At 41.8% G+C, this 22,703-nt stretch overlaps 2 protein-coding genes across 3 annotated transcripts in view; one reads left to right on the top strand and one right to left on the bottom strand.

Moving 5' to 3' along the window:
• The first annotated feature begins 137 nt into the window (after positions 1-137).
• On the top strand, positions 138-6,340 carry spata22 (spermatogenesis associated 22). Of its 2 annotated transcripts, none has more exons than XM_027273881.1 (8): positions 138-228; positions 517-578; positions 1,231-1,368; positions 1,623-1,821; positions 1,969-2,335; positions 2,421-2,532; positions 2,624-2,721; positions 3,657-6,340. In XM_027273881.1, the coding sequence occupies exons 2-8, from the start codon at positions 539-541 to the stop codon at positions 3,846-3,848; spliced, it is 1,146 nt and encodes a 381-aa protein (XP_027129682.1). In that variant the 5' UTR covers positions 138-228; positions 517-538; the 3' UTR covers positions 3,849-6,340. The 2 variants fall into 2 exon arrangements, with proteins under 2 accessions (XP_027129682.1, XP_027129683.1); XM_027273882.1 differs by lacking the exon at positions 138-228 and adding an exon at positions 313-347.
• lhfpl7 (LHFPL tetraspan subfamily member 7) overlaps positions 5,068-22,703 on the bottom strand; it is a 96,083-nt gene continuing 78,447 nt past the window's right edge. The window contains exon 3 of the mRNA XM_019259528.2: positions 5,068-6,650. Coding sequence (XP_019115073.1) covers positions 6,424-6,650 — 227 coding nt within the window. The 3' untranslated portion in view covers positions 5,068-6,423. The remainder of the gene's footprint in view (positions 6,651-22,703) is intronic.

Genomic DNA, 22,703 nt, shown 5'->3' with positions numbered 1-22,703 from the left:
TAATTATTATTATTTTTATATTATTTCATGTTAACACATTTATCTGTGCTTTATGTTGATGTAACGCTTTGGCAATGTAAACATATGTTTCCCATGCCAATAAAGCTGAATTGAATTGAATTGAAATGTAACCAGGATCTCCGAGCTTGCAAGAGGGAACGTGAAGGCAACATCACCAATGACATTTGGCGCCTTGCAAACGAGCCGCACTGAAGATGGACGATTAATGTAACTTTTGTGAACTTTCTCCAACAGAAAAACACGTTTGTAATTAATGTTTAATGTCCATAGAAAAGAATGTGTCTCAGTTAAAGTAAAAACAGTCACAGGTGGTAGCTGTACAGCTGGTAACTATAGTAACTGACTAAAATGAGCTAACGTTAGCTTTGTTCAGCTAATCTGGCTAATTTATAGTTGCTAAGCAACAAAACAATATAAACTTTTAGAGCGTAGAGGACCAGGACATCAATTATAAGATCTTTTATCTTTGTTTTAATTGTAATGTATGTCTTCTAGTTGCGTTTAGTAAGTAACCACGATGAGGAGACATGAAAACCAGCCGCCAAGGCCTTCAGCAGGTTTGTGGAAGAGTATTTATTATTACCCTCATGGTAATTAATTGCTTTTGTAAATGTGAAATATAAATAGAAAGAAAATGTGACGTTCAATTCTCATATTTATTAAAACAAATGGCACAAAGACAACTTGGCAAATGTTGAATTTTATTGTTTTTGTAAAAATTAAATGCCCATTTTTTAAATTTAACGTCAGCAACACCTTTTAAAAAAAGTTAAAAAGTTGGATCAGGGTCATATTCACCTCTCTGTTCATCACCTGTTCTTTTAACAATACTCAATACTGAGGAGATTTTGCTGTAACCTTGAAAGTCAAATGTTTCCCCGTGCTTGGAGCTGTCGTTTGTGGACAAACTGTGTTCACTACATCAAAACCAGATTGTGTATGATCTGATAGAGGTAGGTGCAAGCTATCTAATATTGTTGTTTTTTTTTTTGGCCTTGGTCTTTTGCATACAGAGATTTCTTTCTTTCCCTGAACCCTTTAATGACATGATGAACTGTACGCAATGAAATCAACAGATTCTTCACAAAGATTCACCCTCTCTGAAGGCTCTTCATAAACTGTGAGATGTTCCACCAGGTTAATGATTCTTCTTCTGTCTGGTCTGATACGTATGTCTGGATTTGTTTTCCTCTGCTGTGTCTCCATCAGGCTGTCTGCCTGTGCCGATCTTCAACCAGAAGAAAAGAATCAGAGTTCCTTTGACGTCCGCTCCGTCTGAGAATGAATTCTTCTCCCACAGCGAATTCACGGCGAGCGCCGGCTCAGCTGCGTCTCGCAGCACATCAGGTGAAGCGTTCAGTTTAAGCTCATGCTGTCGTTTAGTCACTAGGTGGCAGTACACCCAAAGAAACGTGTGCTCTTCACCTTAATTTATGTAATTGACCCTCAGCAGTGTGACATAATACAAGGCATATAAAATACACTTTGCACTAAACAAGGGCAATATTGTAAAAGGTTCCTCCATGAAAATAAGATAACCATTAACAGCTACAGACAGTGGAGACAGTGAGATCTTCCTCTGAGATTATACATTTTCTCAGGCACCTATGGATCTTACCAGGCCTCAGGTCCGTCCTCTGGGGCACCCCAAAGCCTCCAATGGAACAGACAGGGCTTCCCTCAATCTACTCCACCCCAGCAGCAACAGCAGTATGGCAGCAACAGACCTGCTCTTAAATCTGTCCCTGCAATGAGAACCTATGCACCCGCACCACATCCTTATAAAGTTGGAGGCACGAGGTATGTTTCGTGGTCAGTGGTTTGACTTTTTGGTCAAATCCTAGCACAGACAACTTATTAAAACACACACCAAAGAAATTCAAATGTTGTCGTTTGAAAAGGTTTGATCACAATATTTGAAAATGGGTTTATTTATTTTATTTTCAGCTCTAAGATCGGACAGCCCAGCAACCCAGTGAAACATCAGCAATCCGGTGTTAACTCCAGACAGAGCGAATATCAACCCGCATGCACCAGTCAGAGCGCACAAAGCAAACCAAAACCCAACACTGTGTTCTCTCAAATGGGTCAGCAGTCATCTTACAGACCACCCAATCCCCCGCATCAGTATTCCCAGCAGTCCAGACCTCTGCCTGCTCCTATGCCACCACCTGCCAGCAAGCCCCCTGCTCGTGCAGCGCAGCCACAAAACAACTCCTGGAAGTTTACGAACAGCTTCGGCCCACAGAAACCTCCCTTTGACGGAAACAAGAACACAAATCAACCTCGGACTGCACAACAAACTCAAACTGTGGTAGGAAAATCTGTGGAAAATATATAAAAGTATACAAAGATTAAAATTTTTGTCATTAATGTGCAGCATTTGTATCTGTGCTCAGCAAATGAAGCCAGTCGCTGAACACTCCCTGAGGATCCTGACTGCAGTTATTGATGGCATGAGACACTGGAGCCAGTTTAAAGACAAAGTGCCATACTTATTTGAGATATTTGGTGAGATGATGAGGAGTTGTGATTGTCTCTGATGTGTGTGCTGTTAAGTATTTTGAAACATCGTCACTAACCGGCTGTGCTCTTCCCTCAGCTTCTCTAGACTCTGCTGTCACTCTGGGTCCTCACGGAGCCAAGAACTTCCTCATGAGAGACGGGAAGGAGGTGGTGCAGTGTGTCTTTTATGAAAATGTGAGGCTCCTCTTAAGAAATGAAGTGAATGAATTAGTTTATCAGAGGACAATGTGAAATTTCTCACATTAACTAGCCCTCACTCTCCACAGCTTCATTGTCGTGATGCTATCAAAGCTGTTATACTTTATATTTACTGGCTTTCACATTGAACCAAACTCATTTTTATACTGGCTGTGAAAAGGTTTCTCATCTCCCTTTTTACCAGGCCATCTTCCCCAATAAATAGAAGTGTTTTTTTGTCTGTTAGAATATGAATTTCAGACCAATTGGATAAATTATCAACACAGGTAAAGGTGTGTTAATGTAACGCATAGAGTCACCAGACCCTGCATTAATGTAACGTGTAGGCTCTGGGTGGGTGGAAGATGAGAGTCAGTGTCAGAGAGAACCCCCCAGGCCTTGTTGATGAGGTATAAACTATTTTTTGGCGTTAAGATTTGCCCTGATGGACCTGAGGGTCTTAAAAAGTTTGTGTCCAGGGTGGGAGGGGTCTTACCTGCACACCTCAGGGTCCAAGAGAAGAAGTACAGGTTCTGAAGCAATGGAAGATGGAAGCAGCCAATCACCTTTTCAGCAGCCCAAATGACATATAAATCTTACATTAATAGCACAACCTTTTTTGTATCACAGTGTTATGATCTAATGAAATGGATCCACCCTGCTGTGTGTTATTCTGTCTGTGATGTTGTGGTAGATCAGCTGCTCAATCAGGGATAGTCTTCTTAGCAGGGAGGCCAGTATGCATGCAATACTGGTAAATTGTGGTGTTAGCAGTAGCTGACGAATCATACATCAACGTTTTGTTGTTTGTTCTGTTTACCTCACTTACCTGAATGGGATGAAACAATGTTATTCATTGGAGTAGAGGGAGGGAAGAGACGGCAGTTTGCTATGAGGCTACAGCTTTCATTAGTGTTTTATTTTTCCAACAGGAGCAGGAACTGCCCCGTCTCATTCGCGGCCAAGTTCATCGCTGTGTGGGAAACTATGACCGCAACAGAGATGTCCTGACGTGCGTGTCCGTCAGACCCGCCATGCCCTCAGAGCTGAGGAACGCACAAGAGGCTGTGAAAGTCTGTGATGCGGAAATGAGGGCGCTGGTCAAAACGCTCAGCGAGGTCTGAGCACGAGGAAGTATCTTCAGCAAGTAAACACCAGTGTTTGATGTGGGCACATGAGAGCCAAGCTTAGTGCTATATAGTATTACATAACTCTTCTCCCAGTATTCAGTGAGAGAATGTTGTATGCAAACAAAATGCACTGGTGCTGAAGTTTAACAGTTGAATTCACTCGCCTGTTCTGGCGTAAAATGTCTTTGTATTTATTTATGAAACAAATATATAAAGAGTTTAACGGTAAGTTCTGAAATAATTTTTTATTACAAAGAAAAGTCACAGAACAGCAAACATCGTTTGGAGGTTAATTCAGGGAAAGCAAACACGATGAGGTAATATTTCAAAATATATCTTTGAAAAACGGGGCAGTTAAGAATAACGTGATATCAAGTACAGTTAGTTTATTTACAGTTAAACATCACAATGGAAAAAAAACAAAACAATAAATCTACTCTACCAAAAAACAGTTTCACCAGTGCTGAGACTTTACACACAATGGTTCAACAAATAGGGGAATAAGTCCAGTGCAGTCACGCTAGTCATTCCCATAGTCAAGCACAGTATGAGGTCCAATACAATACCAAGTTTCTCTCCTGACCTTCTTTCAAATATGGCAACATAATCACAGTAATTATCTTAACGTCAGGACATGTTATTATGGGAACCCAAATTTGGGAAATATTTAAGATTAACCCATTAGCAAAAATCCAACCCATTATTTAACACTAATACGCACATAAACACCCACTATCAAAGGGAGTCTAGCTCAATGAAATTGGCAGTGTACAGGGACAGTAAGTGGAGAAGTAGACATTTTGTCCTTTGAACATGACAGGAATGGTGCCAGCGTTAAAAAAGGAGAAGTGACGGAGAAAAAAAACAAAACACAGCAAACACATTAGCTTATTTGAGGAGCTAATTATTTTAAGCCACATTTTTTTTTACACATAATGTGAATAATGTGTCAGCTCAGCACAGATAACCAAAGGCAGAGTTCAATTTGTACAGCTCCCTCCTCTACCACTCAATGTCTAAATCACATGGGACAAGGGTGCCAGGAATTAATCTGTTAGCTGCTCGTCACAACCTTTTTTAATATATAATTCAAAGTTACCTCTTCTGGGATAATTGGTAAAAATGTCTCTGGGCGTAATTGAACACGAGTACATTGCTTTTTCTCTTTCCTCATCTTTCTATCCATTAGAAGACATCATCTTTTTCTTTTTTAATCCTCCAAGAACATTTCCTCAAGTTAATGAGATCATACTGCATCAAGTCCAGGAGAACCTCTTAAATATAAGAGAACAAAAAAAAAAACACACATCACACAAGAGGACCCACGTTTTTTTCAGCAGAAAAAAGATGACAACCTGATAATTGTATTGACACTTCGTCTTGGTTATGTTAAAAGGCACAAGTTGGTCAGATCACATTTAAAATCTAGATCAATTGTTCTACCATTAACAAAGCCCATCATGCATTTTTGACAAAATTCCTACACCTCCCTGCCTTTTGCGATCATTTTTTTTTGTTGTTCCTGAATTAAGTGTGTTTAGTATTGTGTGTGTCATAGACAGAAAACAATTGCTTAAAGTTTAACAAGCGAGTTACATTTCACAAACAATTCTGGGAGAAAAAGATTAACAAAACGATGCGATATCCCAACATAAAATCTTTTGACAGCACTGCTCTGAAACCACTACTTATTATGATGATTCGCTTCCTCGTTATGAGAAAGTGTTTCCATCTGTCCTCTCGGCAGGTCTGATGCTGTGTCCTTTCCTTAGCGGCAGCGCCGCCTTTTGAAAGCTTAAACGTCTTCGGTTCACTGCCTGGTCACAAGACTGCAAGGCAGAAAAAGTCTGAAGAGCAAACAAACAAAAAAATCCTTCAAAGTGTCAGAGTTTTTAATTTCGAAACTTCAAACATCAGCTTGGTTAAATCCAGGCTTTATGTACAGTCCAAACACTTTCACACAAAACATTGTCACTGGATGCAACTCCTTCAGAGCTCAATCTTTGTTCAAAGGGGCTCCATCGTTGGATCGAATGTTCTTCAGAGCCTCTTATTGAAACATTATTTGATTGAATGAGTCAAAATAACCTCATGCTTCCACTCTCTGTACGCAGCCAGTCTGTTTTGGAATGTTACATATCTTGATTTGTTACCCACAACGAAAAAACACTCACATTTTTTTTTTAGCAAGTACTTGTTACTTTAATTTTCTTTTAATCGTGTTATTATATTATCAGTCCTTTTTTAATCATCGTCTCCAGAGCTAACAGGAAGAAAACATTTAAGTCAAACTGCTGTAAAACTGTTAGATCTGAGGGTAAAAATGATAACCACAAAGCATTATTAAAACATAAAACATTCCATTGAAATTAACTGAATCTGAATTTGTTACATAACAGATGCAGGAAGACAGTGCTCGTTGTTGAGTGTCGGCTTCAGTTATCGCTGAGTGGAGCTTCCCAAACAGCATCACTGTTAAAAAAAAACGGGATGCAGGTGTCTCTCCGTGACATTAAGCCCAGGTTAAAGAGAGAGTGGTCAGGAGGGAAATAAAACCAATATCAATGCACTATAACAACGTTGGCAGAGGGGTGGGTGACAGCTGCTCCTTCGGTGCATATTTGGCAAAAAAGGGCAAGAAGACGGTGAGCATGACTCCGACGATAGCCAGCATGTAGCCCCAGCCGATCTGGCACTCGCCAGCGTAGTAGATGTCAGAGTCTCCGCAGAAGGACCTGACCAGTGAGGAGTTTAGGCCAAAGGGATAGACTAGCAGACCAGCAGCCATGATGAACACTGCAGAGAAGACAGAGGGAGACAAGATAGAGTGGGTTAGACAGCAAACAAAAGTGACTTACAAAAAAGGGGAAACAATCAAGGTACAGTGTGACAAGGACATGGAGAGGAGTTTCACTGCGCAGGCTGGGAGGGCGTTACAGTAATCGAGTCATGAGATGACCACAGCTTGTATCAGGAGTTAGCATGTTAGAATGATTAAGATTTTAAAAAATCACATATTTATTTCAAAGCTTATTCTTTCATAGATCAAATCCTGATTTTTTATTTAGAGTCAAGCCAACACCTTAATATCTGAGGGCAATATTTATATACTGTACTGTTATGGTAACTGAGAGCCACTTGGTGGCAGTAGAGATTTTGCAGGAAACAGACTCTCCCAGAGTTAAGTGAGTAATTTAGATACTTCATCAGTGCTGAAGTGCCTGGATTTGCACAGAGACTTGTTGCCTTGTGTTTTATAAATATATAAATAAATCATGACCTAGATAATTTGAGTCCAACAGAGGCAGAACAGGACAAAAGCTCTGATTACCTGTAACTGACACAAACCTCTGATGCAAAATGATTCATGTCTCCTTAAATCCATTTGCACTCCTCATTTTAAAACTCATGGGCTTTGTAAACTCCCCTCCCTGCCTCTTGCTCTTGTGCTGCGATCAGCTTTCTCAGACACTACCCTCAGCGTCCATGCAGCCCAAGAGCGGCTCGCTTTTTACAAATTGAGTCAAGTCTCTCAGCCCGTGCTGCCAAGCAGTTATCGACTGCGCTACAGGCTATCATTGCTGCTCTTAGTCATTCTGAGTGCTGGCTAGATTTCCATTACAATGCCAGGTGTCATAGTTGTTTTAGCTTTGGAGGGCTGGGGTTACTGGAAAAGCTTGAACCTTGTGATGGTGAGTAGCCCTCTAGAAAACAAAACAAACATATCTTTTATTACGCAGTATTGATTTCTGGAGATGTCTGTTCTCCTACTTTCAAGGGCAGCGGCTTCGTAGTCAGGGGGAAACGGCGCTCATGTCAGAGCCGTGATGCAATAGCTGTATGAGTATCAAATCGATGGTTTGTGTGGGCAGTGAAGGATTGTGAACAAGGATGAAGAGGTAGGAAGCTCTCACTGATGTTCTAGTGGGCGTTGGGAGTGATGGGGGAAGAAACACAAAGAAAGAGGTCTGAATCAGTGAAGGAGAGATATCTCTTGAGTGTTGGGTTTGTCTAGCCTGCCTCAGTGTCTCACAACGGAGTTCATTGAAGGTCTGACTGCCTCCCAACCTTCCAGCTCTCAGAGTGGCCCCATGTTTTATCTACAGGGGCCCGGCGCCTCAAAGCTCACTGCCTAATGACACTTTAATGACCTTCTTTATCAAACTATCATTAACGTTTTGTGGAAGAAACACAAAGACACGGGCGCATGCTCCCAACCCAAGGCCACTTCTCTCCTTCTCTAGGAATGATGGCATTTTAAAGCTAACTTAAGCTACAATGGGCAAATAATGAACAACACAACATATATAATCAATACAGGAATGAATTCAAGGCTGCAGTCTCTAACAAAGTGTCAGGTAAAGCAGGGTGAGGGCTGGATTTTATCAGTCAGACTAGGAGGGTATGCAAGGCGGGTGTCTGGATCAGATAAGCTGCAGCTCGGGCTGACTGGATCTCTGCACGCCTTTAATGAGAGGAGAACTGTCGTAACACTGTACAATCAACCTCAAATCAGAGGCTAACCTGAAATAGATCAATTTTATCCTTCAAATCTGAGAAAGATGAAATCAAACCAAAGTGCATTTACATGTCTTGATTGGGAAACTCAAACTGATTTTACACATCAGAGTCTGTTTACAGGCTTTAGGGAGTACGACTGCATATGTGTTGAATAAAGCCTTTTGTGGCTCCAGATAAAGCTGTGTGAATTAAGGTTTTAAAAAAATCTGCAGCGTGTGAAGTTAACCTTTTAGGTATCCCTGCCATTGGCCAGTACTTGCATAAGACACGAAACTCCAACAGAACTGTGGGCAGTCGAGTTGCATGTAGGCACTGTATTTTGACAAGGAACAAGAAGTACTCCCTGAATGACCTAAAGCCTGACTGCATGTATTGCATACCGTAATGCGTATTTTGTGACAAACCTCCAATTAAGACAGTGAAAAAGCGAAACAGCGTTCTAGCTTCCACTGCAGACTGGACAAGATTAATTTTGACAGCGTCTTACATGGCCCGGTAGTCTAATCCTATGAGGAATGGGTAGCGAGATGACAGACGCTGACATGACACCAAGATGCCATGAGGGAGACCGAAACCGAAAAAGGATTCATTACTTGTGCAGCCAGGAGAGCAGTGTGCATATGGACTCCTTAACACTTAACCTGCGTTGTTGGTTAAGATAATAAAGGGGTGACTGTGCAAGAGTTAGTCAGCGGGTGGTAATCTGAGAGCAGAAACCTGAATAAACACAGCAAAACCTTAGTATTGTTATGAATGACGAAAGAAGCTCATAAGCTCCTATATTCCCTTTTCCTTATGAGGAAAAATCAAATAGTTCGACCACAAAGATGGCTTTTGTTTTGACATGGCATCATGTAATCAATTTGAGGGGTATCAGATATCTGATTCCATACATATGAAGCATCTGATCTCATTCTGTGGCCGCAATAACTGATTTTCTAGCAGCTCTTTGTGCGAACGAGTGGCTGCAATATCCAATAATCCTGGTAATATGCTGTATTCTTTTAGATTTAGGGATGCTGCTCTTGCTTTTTACAAAGTGGAATATACGTTTCCCTCCCCACTCTCCAATAACTTTCATACAGTCCCTTTTAAAAGAGCCGTGTCCACTTTAGCCACCAGGCAGTAAAAAGCTACACGAGCTTCCATCATTTACCTCCTAATAGACCCAAGTAGCAGACAGTTTCCTAACCTCCCAACCCCCAATCAATGGTCTGCATTTGTTAGAACTCAAGACAGGGAGGAAAGTCTAGCATTGGGCAGAGCTGTTTGTTTTTCCATAGAGCTGAATAAAAGTGAAGAGGTGAGTGTGTCAGGCCTGATCAGATGAGTGCCGCTGAGTACAAGAGGCTGTCATAATGACTGAGAGATGATGAGACGGTGAATAATGGAGAGAGCTCCAGTTAGTTGGCAAAAGAAGAGGGGGGGTCGTGATCTTTCAGTGTGTGTGTGTGTGTTCATTCACAGGAAAGTGGCAGCTCTGACCACTTCACGGTGTTGTCTTCGACACACTTACAGTCTGTTAATCTGAAAAACGTACGCAGATTACTCGCTGTATTTCTCATTACAGACAACTTGTTTGAATGCACACTTAAGCAGCTTTGAAGTCTGCACAGACTCCCAACCGAGGGAGTAAAATATTGATTTGGAAATGCAAATCAGCCAGAAGCTAGAGAGCTGCTAGATTTCATTGTTCATCAGCTACAGCCTGTTTTCACAGGTAGCTGCAAGGTCTGCCGAGGCCGTTATGAGTGCTGATGAATAGCAAATACTTTTATGTGCTCCCTTCCCTCTTTTTGTGTACAGTGTGTGTGTGCGCATTTAGTAGAGGAGAGATCTGAAATTAAATCAGAGCATTGTACTACCATACAGAGACACTGTGCAGCTTTAAACAACTAAATGAACTGAATTAACCTTGAATCTCTTTCTCGGCGGCGTAGCGAGAAATGGAAAGCTGCTCCCAGAGACAGTCAAACAGGTTCACAGCGGCGTAGGGCGATAGAAAGAGATGGAATGGGTCTGCGGGGCAGGATGGTGTATGATAACCTGGCGTCCAAGCGTGACACTGAATCAATTTCATCACTGACCTTTTACACAGGCTTAGTGTATTACACAGACCCAGAAACACACAAATCAGAGGAGTGCTCGTGACATATTTCAATGCAAATGCCCACTTGTGGAAATCTGAAATCTACTCTTGTCAGAAATCCAATATACTGTTGTCACAGACATTCATTCACCTTGTATCTCCTCAATTGTATTCTTCCCAAGATATTACAAATAAAAAAATGTAATGCTACAATGGCAAGACCACTGCTTTGGATCAAACTCTATTTCCACCCTGTGCTGACTGTCATACCTCTGTTAGCAATTAATTAAACTTATTAGGAAAATGGGTGGCTCCCCAACTCTTTGTCTGTTTTCTACCTCTGGCAAACAGTTACATAAAAATATACAAAGTGCACTGATTATTGTCACCTCAACCCCTCAAGCCTTGAACTGAAGCAGAGTGACTCAGTATGATTTCAGTACTGTTCAACCTTTAGAGAAGATTTCCAGTTAAACAGCAGCTTAATGCACCGGCATGCTGCCTTTGTGAGCGAGGACAGGCACTTTAAAGTGTTTCATAATGAGAAGCCGGCAAGAGAAAGACACTGACATTGAAAAATAAGACAGGACAGGTTAAACAATATACATTCAAGCCCTGCAGCCAGCAAGAGGGAGCTGGAATATATTAGAATAGACTAATGTCCTGCTTATCTTCTCTGACCTACAAGCGAGACAGTCAGTCAGGTGGAGACCACCAGCTCCACCGGGATGAGGGCATTCAGACGTGTAAATACAAAAAAAAAAAGAATGTAAAGAACAAGAGCCACACCGGGCCTTTGGGTGTCACTTATAGCCTCCATGTCACCAACACCCACGGCTTATTCTCCCTCCTGAGAGAAATTTCTTATCTGGCTTCTGTCCAAACAGGGGACATTATCTGCTGCTACTATTCACTTCAAAGACATGAAAGAGCACACATATTACACTGTGGCCTTACACTACCGCTAACTTGTTTGATGTCACATTACCTTGCATAGAAAAGACATCAACACGCAAGCCGATGGTGGCAGCGGTGGTAGTAAGGAGAAGAAACACATATTTTTCTTCTATGCCACGGATAATGTCTGCCGCCGTCTTCCAGGTAAAGTTGAAGGCAAATACGAAACAACTAATAAATCTTGATTTGCCGACACAGCGCTCTTTTGTTTGTGTTGTCAGCCATGTTTGTCATTGATGAAACGCAGTGACAGGAAACATATGCTGGGGAAAAAAATGCTGCGAAATGTTGCTTAATTACAGATGCAGGCCCAAAGCTATACATCAGAACTGCTGTTCTTACTGCAGTGTCTTAGCCTGCCGCATTCTTTGTTGTCTTCTCTCCCTTTTTCCATAAGCATAAGCGTTTTCCATGAATAGAACAGGTGAGCTGATCCTTGTCTAGTCCCATGTAGATAATAATAACCCAGATGTGATCAGGCAAGTTGATGTAAATGAGCTGCTGATTCACAGCAACAGCCCGGGGCGGAACACACACAGGGTGTGACCCACATACACTCACTTATATACAGGCACATGCAATTATGCATAGGCGCTTGCACACATACATGCCTGTCTTGATGCAACGATTGGGAGTGAGTGCCTGGCTCAAGGGCAGTTTAACACGTAAATCTGAAAGACTCCTGTAAACATGAGTGTGTGTGTGTCCAATAATAAAGCAGAACAACCTTTTGTTCTGTGCAGAACGGTGGCGTGTCTCAAGGAAATTGCCTTTTCACAAGCTGCATACAAGGAGTATTTCTATTTCCGCTTCTATCTACAGGCAAGGAGATGAGGATGGATAATGCCTGTTTTTCACACACTTTGTCCTCGACCTCGACTCCTAGCAACATGGAGAAGGAAGCGGAGGGACATCCAAAACATGGATGTGACTGTGCATTAGGTAGATACTGCAGATAAAGACGAAGAAGAGAAACGAGTGAGCGTCCCTGAGAACAGCACACAACAGATTGCTGTGCATGAAAATCTATCTTTAGGAGAAAATGAGTTGAAATAACACGCATATAGACTATAACAGATGGTCCACCAGTGTCTTCGGTGTTACGTATCTAAATGTGCATCGAGTTTGCTCCATTACTTCAACCCCTCTTGTGTGCTCAAGGTGAGGAATCGTCATGCAGAGGATGAAAGTTTCCAAGTTATCGGGAGTTGAACTGTGGCAGCAATGAATCTTCAGGTAGTCAGCTGGGACCCGGCGGAGCGTGGGCATAAACAGCAGGGACTCCATCCTAATGTGATGAGCTGTGCTCTAGTCTGCACACAACCATGTTGATAATTAAGCTCAGTGCGCCTCTGGGAAATTATGCTAATGACGCTACTCCGACTACCTACATTTCTCGAAACATTTGGCTTAAGGTGCTCACGTACGCAGCAGCAACTAAAACACAACTCCCGAATAAATGTTTCTGAAAAAGATTAAGGAAGAGAGGGGAAGGGGCAATGAGGAGAGAGGAAAAGATTCAGCAAAGTACTTTGGTAAGTAGCTCAGTGATTGCTTAATAAGTTCAGGTTCTTCAAGGTCTTTGTGCCAAAGAAGAATGATAGAGGACCAAGAGAAGAGGTAAAAGGAAGGAAATGAAAGGATGGTTTTCCAGTGAGAGTTTCAGGTGCATAAATTGGAACATTTTTACATGGACTTGCATCATATTTCTTTTAAGTAGCAGTACTTGAGTAAACTATTCTAGCACTCTTTCCATCCCTGCTTTTTAGCGGCGAGACAAACCAAGCAGGCATGGTCAGAATATCTACAAAGCCGGCTGGTGGAGTCCATTTGAAAGCGTCTCATTAAAGAGAACATCAAACCATTTTCAGTTGGAAATGGTCCACTACTGTCAATGAGGCAAAAACCTGTTGACCTTGAGGACTGTACAAAAAGAGATAACAGAGCGAAAAGAGAAAGCTGATGAGGAAATAAAATACAGGGAGTTAGGAGAGATTAGCAGGGCAATAAAATAGCTTCTGCTATCTTTAGAGCAGCCCTGCCTGTGGACTGGTCAATCAGAGCTTAGTAATAGGTCTGTTTATCACGGAGTCATTTAGTCTGCTCGACAGAAGCTCACACAGAAGACTGCATAGGTGGTTAAAGTTCCCCAGCCCAGGGTGCATTAAGGCTTGTAAATGTTTTGTTTAGTCTCGTAATGATTTTGACTGGTACAAGCTTTTTGCATCACGGAGATTTTATCAGATGATGAAGTGAAGCTTTAGTGATTCTTTGTGTGGCACTGCAGCAAAAAAAAAGAAAAAGACAATGATAAGGATAAGGACACAGCAGATACAGAGTACTGAAGATAAGACAACAGTTACAGTAGGAGAACATATTTATGATAAAGCAATAAAGATGGTACTGTAAAGAGATTACAAATTAATAATTTAACATTACAATCTGTTAAATTTGTTTCCTAATTTCCTGTCTTTATACTAATAAAAACTGGTTTCCTAATAAGTCCTATGATGCACTTTGAAGACCCTTTTTATCCTTTTAAAGGTTCTTTGGAGTACTGATTGTTCAGTATGGTTCTTTAAGTTACCTTTGCACTGTGACTTGGTTTTGATTTAAAAAATAACAACAAAGGGACAGTTTAAACACCTTTTAACAGACTTTTTGTGTAATGATTAACTAACATCGCCGGATTCTGGTTTATGTTTAATACTTTTTTTTTTAGAAGGTTCTTTGGAGTACCGATTATTTAAATCAAGCCTTTGCAGCATCTGGTTCTTTAGAGAACCAAGAAATGGAACCAAAAAGGTTCCCCTATGGTATCACCATGGAGAACTACTTTGGGTTTAAACTCTTTGTTTTTAAGGGTGTAGATTTGAAGAAGAAAATGGTTCTTGATAAGTGCTCATGAGCACATTGAGTTCTCTGGGGAACCTTTTAATCGCTTTGTGAAACTAAATGTAAAAAGAGTTCTTTAAGTCACAATTGCAGCATTTTGGTTTATGTTTAATAATCTTTTAAAAGGTTCTTTGGAGTACTGATTACTGGTTCTTTAAGTGAAGTCTTTGTAACAACTCTTTCCTTAGAGAACCAATAATAACCCTGAAGAACCACTTTAGGTTAGGTGTATAATATTATTGTCCCTGCAGAACAGGGAGGAAGACATATAATTAAGGATGTCTTAAGTTACTAATTAATTATTAGCAGAGAAAATGAAAGCAACATGAAGAATACACACAAAGATGCACAACACAGCACGCAGCGAGTTGGACACTATTTTCGCCGCCTCCAAACAAAGACCACTTCAAGTGTGTGTCTCTCAGCACCCGGCGCATGCTGAGCCATCTGAACTCATGCTTATGACTGTGAATCTCCATCCTGGGAGCACTGTGGCGATGACACATGAATCTCACACGATGCATCCAATCTATCATCTTAATTACTTCCATTTCCATATCGCCATCTATTTTATATTTACACCTCCTACAAATTGCTTGTCCTTGACTTCCCTATCCCTTATGAGGCAACCCGCAGTGCCACAATGGGGTTGTGTCAGTGTACAAGCTAACCGAAAATAATCTGTCTTTCGATCCATCCATCCAGCCTCGCAGATTAAATTAGTACGGGACACAGACTACCTCGCGTATATGAATGAGAAAATAAACAATAATGATACAAGAAAGAAAGTGGATTAAAGATATCAATCAGCTGTGACAGATTGCACTGTTGACGTGTGTCGCGTGAGGAAACAGTCAATGAGGAAAAGATGGTTTATCTGATGAAACGTGAAGGTCTGTCCCTGTGCTACATGTGGATGGCTGCTAGAGGTGATGTGTGTGTGTGTGTGTTTGTGTGTATAAGGCTGTGTCTGAAATTCACCCTCATGATTGTGTTGACAGCCTTTGGCCCTGAGGCTAAACCCTTAAGCTAGACGTCTCCTGGGTTCAGTAGCTCCCTCATGTCCAACAGGGAATGTCAGCCTCGAAAGTCAGAACAACCCGGTGACACCGGTAGGTGCATTGTATATCCAGCTGTGCCGTGGCATCACAGTTCACATCTGTGTGCCATACAGTGTCAGTCGGGAGAAAGGTAGAGTCAAACATGACACAACGAATATGATATAAACCTCGAGTTCATGTCCTGTATGTATTATGCAAAGCATGTGAAAGCTACTAAATGAGGAAGGGGGTTCAACTTTAGTTGACCTCTGGCTACAGGGACAGGAGGCTCCGTATGAAGGGACGGTTAATATTTGTTTAAAAGTCAATCAAGCAACTACTAAGAGACACAAAGCAACTGCAAACAGACAACAGAGGCATAAAACGACCACAAACAGAGAAAACTACAACAAAGAGACACCAACTGACTAGAAACATACAGAAATTGAAGAAAACCACAAAGAGGTGTTACATGTCCACAAAAATGTCCACAAAGAGACAGAAAATGACAACAAAGATACAACAACGATATGTAAAATGACCACAAAGAGGTACAAAGCAACGATAAAAAGACATAAAATAGCAACAAAGACACAACATGACAGCAAAGAGACGCAAAAAGACCACAAAGAGGTCACAAAGAGACACAAGTCGGACACAAAATAACGCAAAAACAACTACAAATAGTCACAAAAATTCAGAGAAACAAAATGAGTACAAACAACTACAGCTAATGTCGGCTGTTATTTAGCTGTAACTTATTTATTGATATTATTTAGTAATAGAATATTTAAAGGTGTTTGTTTGGCTGACACACTGAATTAAAAATGTGGCTATTAATAATAATGTACATTTTATTACCATCGAGAAACAGGACTATTTTCCCCCTCATTTAAACCTCTGCCTTTCTAAACTGGCCTCTGCTAAAACATGCATGAAAACAAGACATAGTGGATCTCATTGAATAAATATACATGTATACATGCATAAAGTAACCACACTAGCTGTTTGATAGAGTATAATAGAGAACTCATAACCTCCCGCAGAACACCACAGGTATAATGAAAAGTGCAAAATGCATGAATTCATGAGGTGGACTAAAAACAGGGCATTTATTTTCCAATTGACTGGCACACATTTTTCAAATTGCAGAATGTATTTTGAATGGGTTTCTTCACGTCCTGGGGGTTACAAAACTCTCTCAGCATATAGACAACCCTGTAACTCAAGTGTGAAGAGGGGAGAAAAAAAAAGCCCTGCTACAGGAATTCACCTTTGTTGTGTAAATTAATTTTGCATCCATAGACGGTTATAAATGCGTCGCTGCGACAGCGTGTTGTTTATGAAGCAGAGGAAACAGAGAAAGTGGATCAGTATGAACGTGGTGTGCACAAGGCTGCTGTAGACAAAAGAAGACCAGGAGCTCTGCACCTGGGCGCAGTAACTATATATGAGCTACCATTAATCAGTTTGTATGTGCGTGTGGGTGTGTGTTGCTTAGGTGTCTCTTCGTGTTGTCTGCACACAGAACATATGAAAATAACAAATGAATGTTCCTGTTAATGATTCTTCATCTCTACCTGTGTGTTTCTGTGTGTATTTTCTCTGCTGGAGGTGTTGAAGCGGGGAAGAAAGGGTAGACGGTACAATGTACTGTACTGAGTCAAACACAGTAGACCAGATCTTTTTGATTTTTAAAAAAAATTACTTTAAAGGATCGAGATTTGGAGGTAGTGAAATTCCAGACTGCATTGAACTCAAGGAGAAGCTACGGTGGCCGTCACGTGACAAAGAGGTCATCATCATGTTAAATTTGGCATCGCTTTTAGTTCCTCATCAGAAATTTCCATTTAGTGGGGTGGTGTTTAGCTCAGTATGTAGAGCAGCCGCTTGGACTTCTATGTACGTAGAAGCCCAGGGTTTGAATCCGACCTGCAGCTCTTTCCCGCATGTCATTTCCCATCTATCTATTTATTTCCATTTCTGCCAACAGATCACTCTAAAATTTTAAAATATCTATGTACTACCTAAGCACTTCTTTTTCCTTTGTCTGAGTGAGTTTAGCAGGTAGTACACCTGCTGTGGAAAATGAACTGTGGCTGCTCTACGGTGAAAAGTATAATCGGATATTGGCTGTAGACGGTGCACAGACTTGCTGAGTGGAATTTTCAAGCCTGGCAGTTTGCAAATGCTCTAAAATATAACGTGCTTAGTCGTGTTTTCTTGAGGAAAACAAGTTAGATTTGGAGAATAGCACAAGGGAACGTGACTTCATGGAAACACAAGTGGTGAAAAATGCAGCTGAGGTAGTGTCTGGATGTTGCAGCTTCCAGGGGGTCCTCCTGCTACGGGACAAACCCAGAGGATCATTATCTAACGATATATAGAAACCTCTATGATGAGTGGTGGGTGTAGCTGGGTTGTGTGTGGCGGAGGAGGAGGGAGGAGGGCGACGTAATGAATCCCTACAGGAGACATGGGGCCCTGCTGGGCTGCTGTAATGAAGCTCTGCCCTGCCATCGCTCCCTGACCTACTGGCATTAAGGAAAAATGGAAACCATTACCTTCAGCCTTCACCTCAACAGCCTACCATGTGGGGGACCTGGAGCAGTCGTGGAAGTGTATGTGTGTGTTTGTTAGGGAATGGGAATGAGGTTGAGGTAGAGACGGGGCACAGCAGGTGATCCAGACCAGACGGGCCTCCTACTGTATATGAAGAATATGTCTATCACAGCATTGATGGTGTATAGTCGAGTGCAGGGTTGCTCAAGCTTTTTGGGGCCAGGGACCCCAGGAGATTAAAATGTTTACTGCTAGTTGTACTCCTAGATGCCGTAGGAATTATTTATATTTTCAACTTTTCAACCTGAATACGTCAGACCGGTTTCATAGAAATAAATTGGAACACGTTAAATTTGAACACTTTTAAATACAGGGTAAATTGCAAGTGCATCCTCCAGATGACAGATTTACGTGGTGCGTCAGAATCATTTCAGGAGTTTTTATATCCTGAACCTCATGTAAGCGAGCGTTATTGGCTCAGACGTAGTGGTTTCCATTCATAGTGATGCACTTTTTAAATGATACGCCATAACTTTACTAATTTATTGCTTATTTTTTCGTGGACCCCTCCCCCCGAATTGTGGGTCTAGTGCAGGTGATTATTTTTCTGTGTGTTGTAGACCAAGAGGAGAGCGTATCTTAACAATTCTCTAAACGGCTTTCGACTACACAAACTTTATTTCAGACGCACGCACGCGGCGGACGAAGAGGACGGGGTATTAAAGAAGATTGGATGTTCTCTCTCAGACACATTCCAGCAGAAGTCTGTAAAAGTGCCGAGGGATCTTAACAGCTTTGTGTGTGTGTGTGTGTGTGTTTGTGTGTGTGTGTGTGTGTGTGTGTGTGAGTACTCCACTGCTAATCTCATCCTTGCTTGAATGCATCTTATTAGGAGTAGAGTGTCATTGTTTGTTGTGGATTTCCAGCAGAGTAAACAGACCATGCTTTTACAGATATGTGTATTTGTGTGTGTGTGTGTTTTATCACATTTCTCAGTTGCATTGTACAGAAGTGTAAAAATCCACAGGACCCCTGAGGGAACGAGAACAAAGGGGAGGCTTTTTGTCTTAATTCCCCTACAAATGTTTTTTTGGAGGGGTAGGGTGTGTGTCAGTTGTAGCGGCTGCGTCCCCCTCGTTTGATCATTTGATCAGCAGCCCATCTCTGGGATCACGTTCATTACAAGACATGGAACACCAGAGCATCCTGCCACAGATGAACCTTTTCGATAAGACGGGCTTCATTCCTTCTGGCTCTGCTTTTCCTTTCTTTATCTTTTCATTAGTCTTCTCTGTCCTCCTCTGCTCTCTCTCTCTCTGTTGTTTTAAAAGTTGGATGAAGGATCGCTTCGGACTATCACAGTTATGCACAGTTCATATTTACCTATTGCGAATCTTAAATCTTCTCTAAACCGCCACTTTAGATTGTTTTCCGAGGGATGTTGTCGTGACAGATTTACACAAGCAAAGCAGGGCGAGCTCATTGTGGAAATCTACACAAGAAGTTGTTGTGCCACAAACAGCATAAATCCTAAAAGTAATGGCTGGAAAATGTTCGGTCAAACCTCGGTGTTTGCTCATCTGAGTGCAGTATTAGCTATCACATCTAGCAGTGTGCATTTTATGGATGTTTTTGCACAGAAACCGACGAAGAAGAAGAAGCTGACACGGCTCACTCTGTTCCTGTGTGTTCATGGCTTAACACTTATTTATATGCCATCTTGCTTGTAAACACTGCATGTACTACATATGGGACAGTCTGGTGCAAGGATGTGTCACACATCTTTTCAAAATACTGGAAATGTCCATACAATATAAGACGTTTCCACAGTCCACAATTTTAACAGAAAATAAAATGCATCCTGTATTATTATGGGATTATTCGGTGTTGATTCGGCGAGATACACAGCTGGTTGTGGGTATCACTGCAGAAATGATTAAATCAGCGTCAGTCAGATCTAAAGAAAACGACGTACAAAACATGGTTAAAATTGGAGGTTTGGAAGTTGGAGGAATGTTACAATGTCCTCATCATTCCCACAGAGATCCAGTGTTCTTGTATCATTTCTTTTTATCGATACACCAACACCAAGCGTAAAAAACTTTTCTGCAATATTTTGAGATGTTTTTCAACTTTTATGAGTTTTTTTTTTTTTTAAGGTTTTTTTTAGGAGAAAATTGAGAATGCACATAAAAACAGGTAGATGGAAACTAAACTATTATGGCAATGAGTTTTCTACACCCCTACTCAGTCTTTGTCCTCAGTGGTTTATAAATGGGAAACCTATAACTCTATAAATTACCATCTTTACTACTCCTGATTTTTTTCCAGTTTGAGACATTTCATTTTACATAGTCTGTAATACATACATCGATATAATACATCGATATAATACATCGATTCACACAATCCAAGACTCTGTGTTCGTTTTAAAACTCTTTGACATGCTTTGTTTAGACAGAGAGACAAGAAAGACAGATGATGAAGACAAAGGCTGGAATCAGAGCTGGGCTGCTACGTTAAGGACTCAGCTTTTATATGTGGTATGTCCTCTTAACAGGTGAGCTTCCAGACGCACCTTAGCTCTTAATTCTCTAACATCTTTAATGAACTTCTCCCTTTCCGGCCAACTACGCACATACGCCTACAAATAACACGTCCATCCATTATCTGTAACCGCTTAGCCTCATCAGGGTCACGGGGAGCTGGCGCCCGTCCCAGTTGGCATTGGGCGAGAGGCGGCGTACGTGCTGGACAAGTCGCCCGGTCTTCACGGGGCTGACACACAAAGACAAACAACCATTCACACTCACATCTACGGGAAATTTAGAGTCACCGATTAACCTGTTAAGTGCGTGTCTTTGGACTGTCGAGGAGATAACACGCAAACTCCACAACGGGGCCTTCTTGCTGTGAGTGCTAACCGTGCCACCCATAAATACACGAACGCATCAATCTCTAATGGAATGATTAGCACTTCATCTCAACCTCACCGTATGTCTGAAGCTTCTTGCACAGAGCAAGAGGACTCAGCCTGCCCTTTAATCACACGTCTTTTCTTTAATCTAAGGAGACAATTAGAAATCTACCTTCAGCCTCTCTATGCAGATAAATGGCTTCCGTCTCTGCTTCAATCGATCACATGCTTTCAGATCTGTAAATGAAGGCTAAGGTAACAAGGATGGCCAGGGAGGTAATCAAGACGACCATCGAGACCCCAGGGGAGGGGAGTGCTAATGCGGTGAAAGCATTTCCTTGGTTACAGCAGCCTTCGTGGAAGCAGTGGTGGATGTGTCCCTCACACACACACACACACACACACACTAGCCTGTGTGGGTCTGTGTGACATTTGCCCTTTCTTGGCAACGAATCTTTGTGACAAAGGTATGCCTCACTCTCCTTTATTTAATGCTTTGTCCTCTCTGTCACACACACACACACACATGCAGGGTGTCAGTGGTCAGGGTCAAAGGTTGACCTCTGCTCATTCAAGCTCGACTCCGGGGTTTAATCACACATACTTATTGTTTCGCCCTCTGAACATCTATCATGGAAAAAGTGACAGCCTGAAAGACACGAAGGAAAGCGAGGTGGCAACTTAAAAGACGAGAATGATTATTTATGGGCTGCATATTTGAAGTTTGCTGCTGTGTTGTTATGAAAATTGAAACACCTTTTACAGATTCAGTATTCTTCTCGAGTGTTTCGCGGATCTTAATGGCATCATGAATCATTTACGCAATTGCATGTCAACACACACACACACACACACACACACACAAGCAGGTTTACATCCAGGATAATTGCAAACGCCACAGCTCCGTGATCAGCTGCACCTCGCTGGTTTCAAAACTCAATTTGAACACCACCTCCCTCGCCTACACACCTAAACACACCGACATGTTGATTGTCCTTCAGTGACAGCAATCACAACATGCCGATAGGTGGAGAGGACTCACTGTTGGGAGGATTGGAGAGAGTAATGGCAGTGAAATTGTGACAAGATGTTCTTAAGCCACCTTAAACCTTGTTGTCCTACGTTGCTGCTCTGGTTCCTGTCTCGTAAGCCTCGTCATCATTCATCAGTTTGCTCTAGTTTTTATTGTGTTTTCACCCTTCAAGAATAAAAATCTAAAACGCTAAAATACGCTTGCAAGCATACCTAGTGCGGGGGGGAAGGAATCCAATCTTTGTAGTTCACATCTCTTGTTCATGCCGGCCCTGCTAAGCAATTTGTCAAGAGGTGGAGAGGAACTCATCATCGCCCCGCGATGTGGGGTCTAAGAGGTGAACCAAGTGGGTGGTGGTGGTGGTGGTAGTGGGGGGCCTAGCAGGGAAGGGAAGTCACCAGGTGCAATACTGCAAATCAAACACATCAGCCGGGGCTGCAGAATATCATGTTCAGCTCTCCAACTCCAGCACTCAACATGTCAGATATGAATCCGACCGATCTTCCGAGCGTGGGTTTGGTTTCAGTCGGGGGGCCAAAAATTGTACTACATTTGGTTTGTATTTTTGTGGTTGAGTGCAGATTTCCGCCGGGCTGCTGGCCACTCAACTGACGCTGTGAGGTGCTCGCACACTAGTGAGCAACTATTAAGTGTTATCACCAGAGAATGGCGAGGCAAGCCGGGCAGCGTAAATAGAGCTGTTATCTCCACCAGAAGCTGGTACAGTATGTGTTGTATGAGTGTACACACAGCACAGGGCACTTGATTTTCAGCAAGCTACGTGGAGACACTCATGTAAGCACTCTCTGGGATACATTTATAATGTGGTCAATAC

This window comes from Larimichthys crocea, chromosome XXII (assembly GCF_000972845.2).
Source record: "Larimichthys crocea isolate SSNF chromosome XXII, L_crocea_2.0, whole genome shotgun sequence".
Classification (NCBI taxonomy): domain Eukaryota; kingdom Metazoa; phylum Chordata; class Actinopteri; family Sciaenidae; genus Larimichthys; species Larimichthys crocea.
This window is presented reverse-complemented; position numbering and strand designations above follow the sequence as displayed.